Raw genomic sequence first — 15,194 nt, forward strand, 5'->3', positions numbered from 1 at the left:
AAAAAGAAATAATGTGAAAAGGGCACTCTTTTGTTCTATTTAGATATGATAGTCTTATATATATTAAAATTACATTTTTATTAGTATCGATTTAAAACATCTTATAGCGAAATGTTAAAAAGGGAAGAATGGTTGTATAACAGTATTTACTGTACCTAGTTTAATGCACTGTTAAAAAGTAGTAACCTACTACAGTGCTGTCCTGCTGTATCATATAATCAGTCAATTAATTTCGCGCTTTTCAAACAGTTGCTACCTATGTTAATTAATTCTGTACGCTAGGGTCTTATACTGCTTGGTCTACCTGCACTATTATAAAGATATTTTACTTAGTAAGTTACTGGTTCTGTTCATAATTCTTAGTATTAGAGGATTATACAGCAAGCTCAGCAAAAGCCGACGCTCGTTTCACTGAGAGCTTTGTCTCAGTGAGACAGTATCGGCATACTAGGCTATTTAAGGGGTAAAGACACACCCCTATATGACATGGCATTAGTACATGTCAGCTCTGTTAGATTCGTAAGAGCCAATTAGGTTACTTCCTGTTATCATGTGCTTTTGGTCATGTGACCGGGTCTCAATGAATATCGCGTTGCCATGGTAACATTTATGTCTCGATCCGTATGTTGTATGAGGCGGAATTTATTAAATAAGTTTGTTGGAAAAGAAAATAGTTATTTTTTATTATAATGTGAACATTATAGTAGTCTCTTTGCTATTACTGTGACTGAACTTCATTTTCCTATGGTAGATTGTTCTATATATTTATTTTGTATATAATTGTGGTAATTTATCTATATGGTAAATGCATATAATAGTATTAATCTATATTGGTTAAAGGGCTTATATGACCTGTCTGAATGGGTATGTAAATCTAAGTAATATGTGTAGATGTTTAATACTTAGTGAATGTATACAAATGTGATATAAAAATCTATATAAACTATAGTGAACTAAAAATGAGTGAAAACTAAAACGTGTAAAAAATAAAAATGTCCTTAAGTTGGACATTTATAGTTTGTGATCTAGTAATCATGGTAGTATAGGCATGTGGAGCTGTAAAACCCAGTCCCAGAGACTCTCAAGAAACTTATGCAACTATACAATAAACTGCAGAAAGACATTTAGAACAATATGTTGTGCTCCCTAGTAGGTTGTTTTCTTCTCCTTTGTCAGTGAAACCTTCAGAGCCTATACAGATTGGTGTCTACAGATTATCTACTGAGGAGAGAAAAAGGAGAACCTCGGGGTTCTGTATTGTAGAGACAATGGTCACTTTGCTTGCAACTGTCCCAAGAAATCGGGAAACAACAGAGCCTAGGTTTGCAGATGGAGGCTCAGCTGGCATAGTACTTCCATCTAAGAATGCCTTTCTAAACTCCTCACTATCACCTACAAGGCCCTCTCCCATTCCACTGCCCCTTATTTCTCTAACCTTCTCTCCATCCATACTCGCGTCTATTCCTTGCATTCGGCCAATGACCGTCGCCTTTCCTTGGTACTGATCACCTCATCCCACACCAGAATTCAAGATTTCTTCTGTGTTGAACCCCTCCACTGGAACGACCTCCCTTGCACCATCCGTCTGTCCTCTAATCTTAGCTCTTTCAATTCCATTTCTTCTTCTCCTACACCACTGTACTTGCTATGCTTGGAGATACTGAAGTCTTGGTTATACTCGTTTTACTGTACTATTGTACCCTTGCATACTGTCTGTATTGTATCTTTTGTATTCTGTACGGTGCTGCGGATACCTTGTGGTGCCATATAAATAAAGATTAATAATAATAACAATAATAATTTTATGATTCTGTGGCATCTCATTTACCATTGCTCAAGCAGGGCCATCGCTCAATAGAGGAGTATTACTCTGAATTCTGTTGCTAGACTGCTGACCATGAGTGGAACGATCCTGCTCTTCACAGTTAGCTCAAATTAGATTTATCTGAACAAATAAAGGACTCTCTGGTGCAATACCCAGTCCCTGAGACTCTCAAGAAACGTATGCAACTATCTATGAAAATTGACCAACAAACTGCAGAAAGACATTTAGAACAATACAGAAAGATATTCAGTTTCCTTTGCCTAGGCAAAGAAGCTCTCCAGCGCAAAAGAGGATGTTGGGAATATGATAAATGTAAAACAAAATAGCCAATTAACACATGTAAATTCTAATTAAGTAATTAACATTATATACCAAAATCCAAAACACAAATAAACAATCCCACTGCAGCAAGTTTTTAGGGTCTATTGCTCACCCTATTCACAAACATGGATACAAAAAAAGAAAACAGAACTGCGCTGTGCAGATTGAACACTAAATTGATAAATGTCAATATACATTAATATACATCAAAACATGACAAGAGAGGGTCTCTATAAAACTAAAATTTAATCGCTAAGTGAATATAAAATATTCCAAGGAGTAATACTGCACAAATGAAAGCAAAAAAAATATAGAAATAAATATGCTCCAGGTCAAATTTCCCAGCAATATAATCAAAATATGTCCAATATAGTCCTTATAGATCTCAATATGAAAACATTCTCCTTAGGAATCCCAAAGGCACTAACATTAGGGAAATGATTGGTCCCAAATAAAATAATATTGTGGGCACACAAATTCCACTGATAAAACAGAATAGAGATGTCAGTACTTAGACGAATCATCCTGATCCAATATTTGAAAACTAAGCCCTTCAGATCCATAGCATCTAAAGAATCACGCTGATCCTTTAGATGCTATGGCTGGTAACTGTATGCATGCATGCATGCTGAAGGTATATATACCACCGGTGGGTTGGCCAATAGGTGGACTCTGGTAAGGCACATTTGCACTTCATTAATTATCGGAACCGCTACTAAGTAACGATCTGAAGAACTTCGTTTTCAAATATTGGATCAGGATGATTCTTCTATCTAAGTACTGTCATCTCCGCTTTGTTTTGTCAGTGGGATCTGTGTGAGCACAATATTATTTTATATGGGACTAATCATTTCCCTAATGTGAGTGCCTTTGGAATTCCTAAGGAGAATATTTTCATATTGAGATCTATTAGGACTGTGTTGGACATAGTTTGATTATATTGCAGGAAAATTTGACCTATATTTACATCTATAATTTTTTGTTTTTATTTGTGCAATACAATTCATTGGAATGTTTTATATTCACTTAACAATTAAATTTTAGTTTTATAGAGACCCTCTCTTGTCATGTATTGATGTATGTTGACATTTATCAATTTAGTTTTCAATCTGCACAGGGCAGTTCTGTATTCTTTTTTTGTATTCATATTTAGAACAATATGTTGTGCTCCCTAGTAGGTTGTCTTCTTCTCCTTTGTCGGTGAAACCTTCAGAGCCTATACAGATTGGTGTCTAGAGATTATCTACTGAGGAGAGAAAATGGAGGAGAAACTCAGGGTTGTGCCTGTATTATAGAGACAAGAGTCACTTTACTTGCAACTGTCGCAAGAAATCGAGAAACAACAGAGCCTAGGTTTGCAGATGGAGGTTCAGATGCCACAGTACTTCCGTCTAAGAATGCCGTTTTATTACCTGTTAAGGTATCAGTTGAGCAGTAGGTGTCTTTCTTTTTTTATACGTTCATCTACTAACCCACAAATTTTGGGATTCCCAAGGATGGCCTTAACATAACACTGTTAATGACAGGTCAATTGTGGAAGTTGTTCAGGGGAGAACATTGTCTCTTTTTTCCTATTTGTATAGCAGTTGCTAACCTGAGTACTTATCAGGAATTTTTTCATGTGTTCAGCAAGAAGGCTGCTAATACTTTACTTTTAACACCCTTAAAGAAGCTCTACTTGTGCAATTAATAACATTTACAGAAGGAAGATTTACACTATTTGCGCTCCAGAGTCAAATGCAATGGAACATAAAACTAAGGAGAACACAGAGAAGGAATTTATCAAACCATCAAAATCCCGCTGGAGACCAATTCTTTTTTGTCTCCAAAACGTTGGTGGAATTACAACCCTGCATAGATTATAGAGAACTCAATAAAATTACATTAAAGAATAAATATCCATCCCTTAATTCTCTGACAAATTGAAAGAGAGTGGTTATTCTTTCCAATATTCATTTATGGGGAGCTTACAGTCAAGTTTGAATCAAGGAAGGTGATGAGTGAAAAACCAAATTCAAAACACACACTGGGCATTACGAATATCTTATGATGCCGTCTGTCCTTTGTAATGCCCGGCAATTTTTCAGGTCTCAAATAAGTGCTAAGAGAATTCCTAGGCAGGTTTGTGGTGGTCTATTTGGATGACGCTCTCATTTTCTCCTCTCCCCCTTGTGAGCGTCCTTCTCATGTCACAATGATCCTTCAAAAGCTGAGAGAACCTGTTACATAATTAGAAAATGGAAATTTGAGGTTCCTAAAGTTTCTTTCCATAGGTATTGTGACTGGTTCACTTTTAAGTAACTTATGGTATAAATTTATTTAAAGGAAATAGTTCGGGGACGCTTATTTATAGAATTGCAAATGTACTTATTTTTTATATTGTGTGTATTTTGGGAAAGAAAATATCTTTATTTCTGAGACCAGGGGAGAAAATTCGTTTATTGTTTTAAGGTTTCTAGAGGAAATCTCCAATTAGGCATATGTGAAGAGGGAGTCTGATAGTAGGAAATGCTAACTAAGTCTTTTGAGATGATGTGTCAAATGCTTGCTCTGGCAGAAGGTCCGGCAGGGGATCGTTAGTGTGTGGCCTGTTATCCAGAGTGTTAGAATCTGTCTGAGCATTGTACACAGCACATGATGCAGTAAATCACAGCAAGTTTTAGGATATCACAGATAAGCGTAAATATTGTTAGCCTTGCTTTGCATGTAAATCCATGTTTGGCTAAACAAATTGCATCCTGATTCTAAAAATAGCTCAGACCTCAAGGGGGCTGGCTTACCTTTTGAGGCTATGTCCAAATCTGTATAAAAAGCACTGACTTGCATTGAAATTGTTATTCTCGTTTCATCTGACCTGCTCCCCGGTACCTTCAACTAGGGCGAGCAAATAAACATCACTTGCTTCAAATATTTGCTTGAAAACTTCTCTATTCCTGTGACTTACAGATTAGACCGAAAATCTAATCTGTTCCCGGCTGTTCCTGAGGTTTGGACCCAGCATCCAGAACCACCGTTCTGCCCGCTAGAAGTATGTGCCTGAAATTAGAATCCTAAAAATCTTCCTATTGCTACACTATTGTCTTTACCCATTTCCAAAATGCCTTGGTCACATCTGTTTAATGACTTCGTAGTCGATCTAACACTGTCTAAGGGTTTCAAAACTATCTGGGTCATTGTGGATTGGTTTAACAAAATATCTCACTCTTTACCCTTAACTGGACTACCCTCAGCCAAGACCTTGGCCTTGTTATTCATCCAGCACATTATCAATTTGCTTGATATTACAGAAATGGAAAGAGGGTCTCAATAAATTTCTAACTTCTGCATACCCTTTTGCTCTTTTTTGGGCATTGATCTTAGTTTTTCATTTTGTAAAACAGGTGTTAGAGCAGTATTTGAGGTGTTAAATCTTGGAATTGCATAACGACTGGGCAGAATTTCTTCTATGGTTTCACAGAAATGTCTTCCTTTTATTGTTTGTATGGATTATATGCAAAGTTCTGTTCCTCTATAGCTATACAGTCATGAAAGATTCATGGTTTCAGACGATTCTCATTAAGGTTTAATTTTATTTGGATGAATGTCCAAGCTGCTCTGCGCCAAAGTATTTTTTGAATCGCCACCTTAGGTTACTGAACCTGCATTCTTGTCTGTTTGCTTCCTTGACTTTGAATTCTGCTTGGAAACTAACCATTGCCTGGACTTGCACCATGTCTTTATATTGTCTATTTTGGCTGAACTCTGACTTTGCTCATATCACCTGTCCCGACCTTCAGTTGGTACTATACTCTGCTTGCTGACACTGTCACCTGGAACTGCCTCTTATAGGTTTGTCATATTTAATACGCAGGTGAGTCCTGTTCTACTTACTTGCTATGTGTCACGGTCGTCTGAATTTCTTGATCCGATTCGGGACCCTTGGGACTAGCTGGAGCATGAGTGAAACAGAACTTAGCAGCCTGGATGATCTTCTTGCTCATTGTAGAATATAGCAGGGGAATGAGCAGTCTAGAAATGTTGACAGGAACAGTGCACTAGTAATGCAGACAGGAACAGTGCACTTTGTAATTCTGACAGGAACACTGCACTTGTAATGCAGTCAGGAACACTGCACTTGTAATGCAATCAGGAACACTGCACTTGCAATGCAGACAGGAACACTGCACTTGTAATGCAGTCAGGAACACTGAAGCCAAGAACTATCCTCTGGAGAGAAGTGTGTTGTTCTGGCAATGAACAGATCACAGCAGCAGGTTTAAATAGGATGTCCCAAACAACTATTGGCTGATCAGTTCATGTGATCACAGCTTCTGAATCTGGTTGGTTTGGAATGATCACCTGACTGCATCCAAGATGGCCGCGCCCATGCAGCAGGACAAACAGTATGTGTTTGTTTACAAATGAAGGTGTGGAGAACGGGAATGCTGCAGATGACCAGAAGGGACCCAGGTAGCCGTGATATGACAGCGGCGGATGAGGTAAGTGCGGCTAAGATCCCGATTTGTGACAGTACCCCCTCCCTTACGAGTGGCCACTGGACACTTTGATGATTCGGGAGATGTTAAACGGTCCAATAAAGCGAGGAGCGAATTTCATAGATGGAACTCTGAGGCGTAGATTGCGAGTAGACAGCCAGACTCTGTCTCCGGGTTTCAAGCTTGGAATGGCTCGTCGCTTTTTGTCGGCCTGAATTTTGTAGCATTGGGACGCTTTAAGTAGAGATTCCCGTACCTGGTGCCAGTGGCTTGAAAAATTCTTTAGGAAAACTTCAGAGGCAGGTACTGAGGCTGTAGGAAGTGGAGTAAACAAGGGTACCCTGGGGTGTAAGCCATAGACCGTATGAAATGGAGTAGAAGCAGAGGATTCGTGATAATGATTATTATAAACAAATTCTGCCCAAGGAAGCAGATCTACCCAGTCGTCTTGAGAAGAGGATATGTACAAACGGAGAAATGTTTCTAGGTCTTGATTAACTCTTTCCGTTTGCCCGTTGGATTGGGGATGATAGGCCGAAGAGAAGTTTAGTTTGATCTGTAGTGCTTGGCACAAGGATCTCCAGAATTTCGCCACAAACTGAACTCCTCTATCTGAGACGATTTCTTCAGGACACCCATGCAAACGGAAGATCTCCTTTATAAATTGCTGAGCCAGGATAGGTGCTGATGGGAGTCCACGGAGAGGAACAAAATGCGCCATTTTAGAGAATCGGTCAACGATGACCCAGATGGTATTGAAATTATTAGAATTGGGCAAATCAGAAACAAAGTCCATAGAAATATGGGTCCAGGGTTTGGTGGGAATAGGCAGAGGCAAAAGTTGGCCAGCTGAAGATTGTCTTGAACTTTTATGTTGGGCACAGCTGCCACATGCGGAAACAAATTGCTGAACATCCTGATGAAGCGTAGGCCACCAGTAGCTTCTCAATATGAAAGATTGAGTTTTGCGGATGCCAGCATGACCGGCAAATCTGGAACAATGTGCCCATTGGAGCAATTTTTTACGCAGATTCTCAGGAACAAAAGTTTTCCCCTGGGGAGGTGTATTGTCGGGTCTACTGACTGCGATGCTGAGTGGGCTGATAATAGGCCGTGGATCCACAATGATGGAATCTTCTTCTTTTACCATAGAACGTGACAGAGCATCGGCCTTGCGATTTTTGGAACCGGGACGGAAGGTGACATGGATATCAAATCGAGAAAAGAATAGTGCCCATCGGGCCTGACGTGGATTCATGCACTATGCAGTTTTAAGGTAGAGCAGATTCTTGTGATCCGTGTATATTGTGACAGGATAACGAGCTCCCTCAAGTAAATGTCTCCACTCTTCAAGCGCCAATTTGATGGCAAGCAGCTCTTTGTCCCCTATGGCATAATTTCGTTCAGCTGGTAAGAATTTTCGGGAGAAGAACGCGGAGGGATGCCATTGCTCATCAGCTGGTTTTTGGGAGAGAACTGCCCCTACTCCGACAGATGAGGCATCAACTTCCAAGTAGAATGGACAGGTTAAATCTGGTTGCCTCAGTATGGGAGCAGAAATAAATGCTTGTTTCAGAAGTTGAAAAGCAGATTGGGCTTCTTCAGACCACTTGGCAGGATTAGCTCCTTTTTTGGTGAGGGCGGTGAGTGGTGCTACTACAGTAGAGTAGCCACGAATAAATTTTCAATAGTAGTTAGCAAATCCCAGAAATCGCTGTACTGCCTTTAGTGTAGATGGTTGAGGCCAGTTAAGAATAGCTTGCACCTTCTCTGGGTCCATACGGAGACCGGTGCCCGAGATGATATACCCCAAGAATGGAATGGATTCAACCTCGAAGGTGCATTTTTCAAGCTTGCAATACAGTTTATTCCTTCTGAGACGGCTGAGGACCTCTTTAACATGTCTGCGATGGGACTGGATATCAGAGGAGAAAACAAAGATATCGTCCAAATATACCACAATAGTATGGTACAGTAAGTCCCGAAAGATTTCGTTTATGAAATTCTGAAAAACCGCTGGGGCATTGCTCAGACCGAATGGCATGACAAGATATTCGTAGTGCCCATCCCTGGTGTTAAAGGCGGTTTTCCATTCATCGCCACGCCTGATACGGATCAAATTGTAGGCCCCGCGGAGATCCAACTTCGTAAATATTTGCGCACCTTTGACTCTGTCAAATAACTCTGTGATGAGGGGCAGAGGATACCGGTTCTTGATGGTAATGTCGTTGAGACCTCGGTAATCGATGCAGGGACGTAATCCACCATCTTTTTTTTTTACAAAAAAGAACCCGGCTCCTGCCGGTGAAGAGGATGGGCGAATAAAGCCCCTTTCCAAGTTATCTTTTACATATTCAGACATAGATTTTGTCTCAGGGATAGAAAGAGGGTAGACTCTGCCACGCGGTGGGGTTTTACCCGGAACAAGATCAATGGGACAGTCCCAATCTCGATGAGGTGGTAGAGTTTCAGCGGCCTGCTTACTGAAAACGTCTGTGAACTCTTGGTAGGCAGAAGGAACTGGCAAAACTTCCTTATCAGAGGTGGAGCAATGTGGAAGAACACGTTGTAAACAGGACCCGAAACAAGTTGGAGCCCACGCCAGGATTTGTGGAGTCGACCAGTCAATATGGGGGTTATGCGTTTGAAGCCATGGAAACCCGAGAACCACAGGGCTAGTGGCTTCTGGGATGACCAAAAAGGTAAGAGACTCGGAATGCAGAACTCCTATTTGGAGCGTCACTGGAGAAGTCTGATGCGTAATGGTACCCCCTGGAATACGGCTACCGTCAACCGCAGAGAGAAAGATGGTCACTGGAATTTTCTCTAGTGGAATGGCTAGTTCAGCAGCTAATCTGGCAGACATGAAATTCCCAGCTGCTCCAGAATCCAGCAGGGCTGAAATGTATTGGGAGCCTTGAGCGTGTTTCAGAGTGACTGGGATAATACAGTCCTTGCCTTGTGGGGAGCGAAGAGCCACTCCTAGGCTCACTTCCTCATCGTCAGCTAGGAGGTTGTGTTTACCCGGCTTACGAGGACAATGATGTAACAGATGTCCGGAACTGGCACAGTATAAGCAAAGTTTCTCTCTAACTCGCCGTTCTCGCTCGGTGGGTAAAAGACGTGCTTTGCCTAATTGCATGGGTCCTTCAGGGAAAGGAGACGGTACACGGACCCGTTGAATAGGGTGGAACTTGGGGTGTTTCAGCTTCCTCTTTTCTAGAGCTCTCTCTCTGAACCGAAGATCAACCCGATTGCAGGTGGTAATCAATTGGTCTAGCGTTGTAGGTAAGTCCCGAGACGCTAATACATCCTTAATGTGGTCAGACAGGCCCTGCCAGAAAACCGCAACAAGAGCATCGTTATTCCAAGATAGTTCAGAGGAAAGTGTTTGAAATTGAACGGCATATTGGCCCACAGACTGCTGCCCTTGCCGAAGGCGCAGAATATCTAAAGCGGCTGACGTTGTTCTTCCAGGCTCGTCGAATATTCTGCGGAAGGTAGACAGGAAGCTATCAATATCAAATAAAATTGGGTCAGATTTTTCCCAGAGCAGTGATGCCCATGCCAGAGCTTGCCCTGATAGTAGCGAAACAATATAAGCAGTTTTGGTACGTGCAGTGGGGAAATTTCCGGGTTGTAATTCAAAGTGTATACTACACTGGTTGAGAAACCCGCGGCAATTCTTCGGATCGCCATTGTATTTAGCTGGCGTGGGAAGATGGAGTCTGGATGAAGTAGGTAGTGAAGCAGGTATTACTGGCTCAGGCGGAGTATGGGGTGGTTGACTGCGGAATAACTGCAAGGTATCCATACGTGTAGAAACATCCTGCAGCAATCTCAAAATTTGCCCCTGGTTAGTTTCTTGTCTCTCAATGCGTTCAGCTAATATTTGGACAGAGTCCTCCCTCGGGGTATGTTCCCCTAGCGGATCCATTAGGCCAGAACAAACTGTCACGGTCGTCTGAATTTCTTGATCCGATTCGGGACCCTTGGGACTAGCTGGAGCATGAGTGAAACAGAACTTAGCAGCCTGGATGATCTTCTTGCTCATTGTAGAATATAGCAGGGGAATGAGCAGTCTAGGAATGTTGACAGGAACAGTGCACTAGTAATGCAGACAGGAACAGTGCACTTTGTAATTCTGACAAGAACACTGCACTTGTAATGCAGTCAGGAACACTGAAGCCAAGAACTATCCTCTGGAGAGAAGTGTGTTGTTCTGGCAATGAACAGATCACAGCAGCAGGTTTAAATAGGATGTCCCAAACAACTATTGACTGATCAGTTCATGTGATCACAGCTTCTGAATCTGGTTGGTTTGGAATGATCACCTGACTGCATCCAAGATGGCCGCGCCCATGCAGCAGGACAAACAGTATGTGTTTGTTTACAAATGAAGGTGTGGAGAACGGGAATGCTGCAGATGACCAGAAGGGACCCAGGTAGCCGTGATATGACAGCGGCGGATGAGGTAAGTGCGGCTAAGATCCCGATTTGTGACACTATGCTATTGTGCCTCGTTTTCTTGATTGTCCAATATATACATCATGCATCAACATCTGAGCTGGTATCAGCCCCTACTACCACATAATAAGTACTTGGGGGGGCTACTGTGTACCTGTGTGCATTCACGCTCTACGATAAAGGTGGCTGCTATATGTCAAACTACCTATTGGTGGTTCAAGGGGACTCATTCCAGTTTGTGACGGCTGACATCGCACATTCAAACCAGGTAGACTGCTATTGGAACTGTATTTTAATTGTGGAAATGGATTGCATGGTATAATTACAACTTTAGGTCATCGCTTCCAAGGGATGCAAAACAGCTGTCCAGATATTCAGTTGTCACGTCTTCTAAATTTTCCGGCTTCCATTTTGTATTCTGGTCTTTTTCAATCAGCACTGTCGGGTTAAAAATATGAAGTAACCAGTTAGTCACCTTTACAATTCTACTTAGAAGGATGCACTTCATTTTTAGCCTTGCATTGGCTGTCTAGGAACATGTTTGTCATGTACTATCTCTTTATTATGTAAATTACTGGTAAATACCATGGGTATTGAGTGGTTCATATGTAGTATTTTCTTAGTACAAATTACAAAATTGTGCTTTATGGAGCCTGGTACCTAAACTAAGGTACTGGATGCATATTACATTTATTGGGTCATTAGAATTGACCTGTACATAGAAATAACTTTTCTTGTCCCCACAGTGAAATATAGTATGTAAAGGTTTACAGCAAGCTGCTGATTAACTGAAACCATTATTCAACACCACTTTAATATTGAGAACATGGCAGTAAGTCAAATATTTAGCTTTTTTATTTGATAAATAATTCCACTCTCACTTGTGATTTTTGTGTACAAAAACAAATATATTTACATAAAATGATACAGGGAGGAAATTGTAATTGTTAGTGGAAACAGGTAGCTGATTTTCTATTTATCCAGTGTAGTAACACATATTTAAATATTACAAAGGGGAAGATGCAACTATGAATACTGTGCTGTTAATTATGGCATTGTCAAAGTCAACCCAATGCCTCCAACTAGTGATATTCGACCTAGTAGTGCATTGCCTACCTCTAAGCATGGGAAGAGCAATGTTAAACGTAAAGCAACACAAGGGATACAGATGTCATTTTTAATTTGATATTATAAAGGTGAGAATTTGGGAAGCATTTGATTTCAATTTGGTAAGAAATGGGACTTAATTCTAAGTTGGGACAGAAGAAACTTGATTTTAAATTGGTCAATACTTTACAGAGAAGACAGGGACTAAATGGTTTTTTTTCAGCAAAAGGACAGGAAATATATTTAATAAATAGAGGGCAGAAAAAGTTGTATCTAAATAAAAATTACATTATACATACAGAAGAAATAAGTGGTATACAGCCAATGAGAAATGCACATTGTGTACAGACTAAATCAGAATACATTTTTCAATCTATTTTCTTTCATTACATATATATGTGCATATTTAATATGAACATAGTATTGTACCACTTTTCTTTTTGTATGCAAGTTACTGCACCTGTTCTTATTTTATATGTATGGACAAATGAACAGTACACTTTGTCTCATAAGCTAGGTATAATTCTCAGTGTCTGTACTTATTCTGTTTATATACAGTAACATTATGGGACTATTATATAGGCCATGCAGCTCAATATGGTAAGCACTGGAAATGCATGTGCTGGATATTGGGCTGTAAACGACGTACAGATAGGTCTGATAAAAGATCAGACCCTCGATGCCTCATATAACTCCATATCCATATAGTTTCATTCCCACGCTTGGTGGGGTTTAGTGTCTTGGCAGTTCTGCCTGCTAAATTATTTAACCTTTCAATACATCAGCACCTAAGTTATCATTTTAAAATGTCAAACAACATGTCTGAGAGACTTTCAATCCATAGCTAAATGTCAGTTAAAGCAAAACAGATCAGCTTGTAAGCAAATTAGCAATGTATTTGCATAATACAGCTCTTATCTACTGCTCAATTCTGTTATCCAGTTGGAAAAGTGGGGTTAGCGATCTCACAACGAATGACTTACCTGCTCTTACACCTTCATAAAAATCATGTCCATTCTGCAAAGGAAAAAAGAAGTATACTTATTGCATATCTACTTCTGCCTAAAGTCCTTTTTGGTTTTATATATATATATATATATATATATATATATATATATATATATAGCATGATATATAACTTAAGCAGATATTTCTACAGTGAATATGACTTTTTAAAATGTTTTTGAGCCGTAATAATAATATATAGCAATGTTGAATAATCAATGTTAAAAAGAAGAACAGAAAAGAAAAATGTCACACATATGTTCTTCTATGTTGACGTACATCAGGAAGTTACATCCTGTCAGTAATGGTCCCGGTTTGTGAGTTTTTCTTTAATGAACACAATGTAGACAATGATTTCTATACCCTTCTTTCTCCTCTGTAAATCTTGCTGCAAGTATCATTTGGGATTCCATAGAGGAGGAAATACCTGCGGGCTGTTGTATTCTACTCCTATGTATTAAGCATTATTGTAATGTATTTGGGTGATGTTACAAATTATTTTGGGTAATTTGGGTGATGTTACAAACCGGCACTCATCTGAGCATGCGTGACGTGTGTGACAAAGAGTTCATCACAACAACCCACCTGCACTGCCACCAAGATTTATTTTCAAAGATTACACTTTGTGTGATCTTAGGTTATTCCCTTTAACTCAAAATACCATCGCAACTTACTGTATATCCCCCTGCAATTAAACTTAATTTAATGCAATAATTTAACTCAAGTTGTGCCTGTAAAGACATTGCCGTTTTAAATCTGTCCTGCAAAGTCGCTGATTATCGGAGCAGATTGATGCTTTTATCCCCAGTTGTGCAATGTTGATAAGAGACTTACTCAAAGAGACTCACTGCTATAATAGAAGCTATAAAAGTGCTTCCACAAAGTAATATTTGAGGGATGAGCAAACTTATGCAACTAGGGTATTTTAGGGTGTTTTTTTCACTTCCTTTTTTTTCCTAAAATTGTCTATGTGTTTGTCACTTGAAGTGCTGGTTGCAAAATCACATTAAAGATAGAAAACAGTCTGATATGACTTATCTGATTTCAAGCTTTACATCACAAACACCTACAATGTCAATAAGGTTGTGTAGATTTTTTAGATCCACTGTATCATAAATAAAACATTTATCTTATTTTTTTTTTCTCATTTTAATCTGTATATGTTTTTTACACATTTGTTTTTAATTAATAAAGTAAGCATGTGCACACTTTACTGACTCACTGCTCCTTTGCAGCTACCAGGTGATATTGCCATAAAGATAGCCACCAATTAGTAGATGTACATTAATCTGCAGTATATGTCAGCAAAAATCTCCCTTCATACATAATCTAATGTGTTTCATCAAAAAGAAGTGCAACACTGAACAAGGTATATTACCTTTATGGTTCATATGTAAATATATTAGTTTTGTGGTTTAGTAAATCTTTAAGCATATGCATTTCTTGAATAGGTTTAAATATGTTGCTGAATTGATAGACATAATCAGGGGCAGAAAATGTCATGACTGGGCCCAATAGCAAAATTTGTGAGAGGGGTCATTGATTCTGGTCCAGCACTCCAGAGGCCCCACATTGCTCTTTTCAGTATGTGTAGGGGCAGTCTCATTCCATCACCAGCTGCTTTTAACATCTCCTGCAGCATTCTGAAAGATTGTAGTTCATTTGCTTTGCAGTAGGCCAATTTCTTTTGTTCATATAAACCATATTGATAGCCTTAACTACTTACACAATGACAGGGGAAACAGCGATAAAGAAATTCACATTGACTTTGAAACATAGATTCTGCAAATGACTAACTATCATAGTTATCTTTTATTCTCCATTTATACAATTCATGGCAGTGAAGCCCCTGTATTGGGTTCAATGAACATGCACATGCTCATATGAATGCTCTAAAGGGTACAGTGGTAGTCTCGGGGTGGTAGAATTGCTGGGCCCCGTAGCAGTGGAGGTAGTTCCGTCACTGGGTATTATGCACTATAGTGATGTCATTG

The 15,194-nt window shown here is 39.7% G+C and overlaps 1 protein-coding gene across 2 annotated transcripts in view; it reads right to left on the reverse strand.

Annotated features, from left to right (window-relative positions):
• Positions 1-11,362: 11,362 nt before the first annotated feature.
• Positions 11,363-15,194, reverse strand: part of HIBCH (3-hydroxyisobutyryl-CoA hydrolase) — a 326,855-nt gene continuing 323,023 nt past the window's right edge. For both annotated transcript variants that reach the window (XM_075180042.1, XM_075180041.1), the window contains 2 exons: positions 13,179-13,212; positions 11,363-11,526 (listed from right to left, as the gene is read on the reverse strand). In XM_075180042.1, coding sequence (XP_075036143.1) covers positions 13,202-13,212 — 11 coding nt within the window. In that variant the 3' untranslated portion in view covers positions 11,363-11,526; positions 13,179-13,201. The remainder of the gene's footprint in view (positions 11,527-13,178; positions 13,213-15,194) is intronic.

This window comes from Mixophyes fleayi, chromosome 7, assembly GCF_038048845.1.
Source record: "Mixophyes fleayi isolate aMixFle1 chromosome 7, aMixFle1.hap1, whole genome shotgun sequence".
Lineage (NCBI taxonomy): Eukaryota > Metazoa > Chordata > Amphibia > Anura > Limnodynastidae > Mixophyes > Mixophyes fleayi.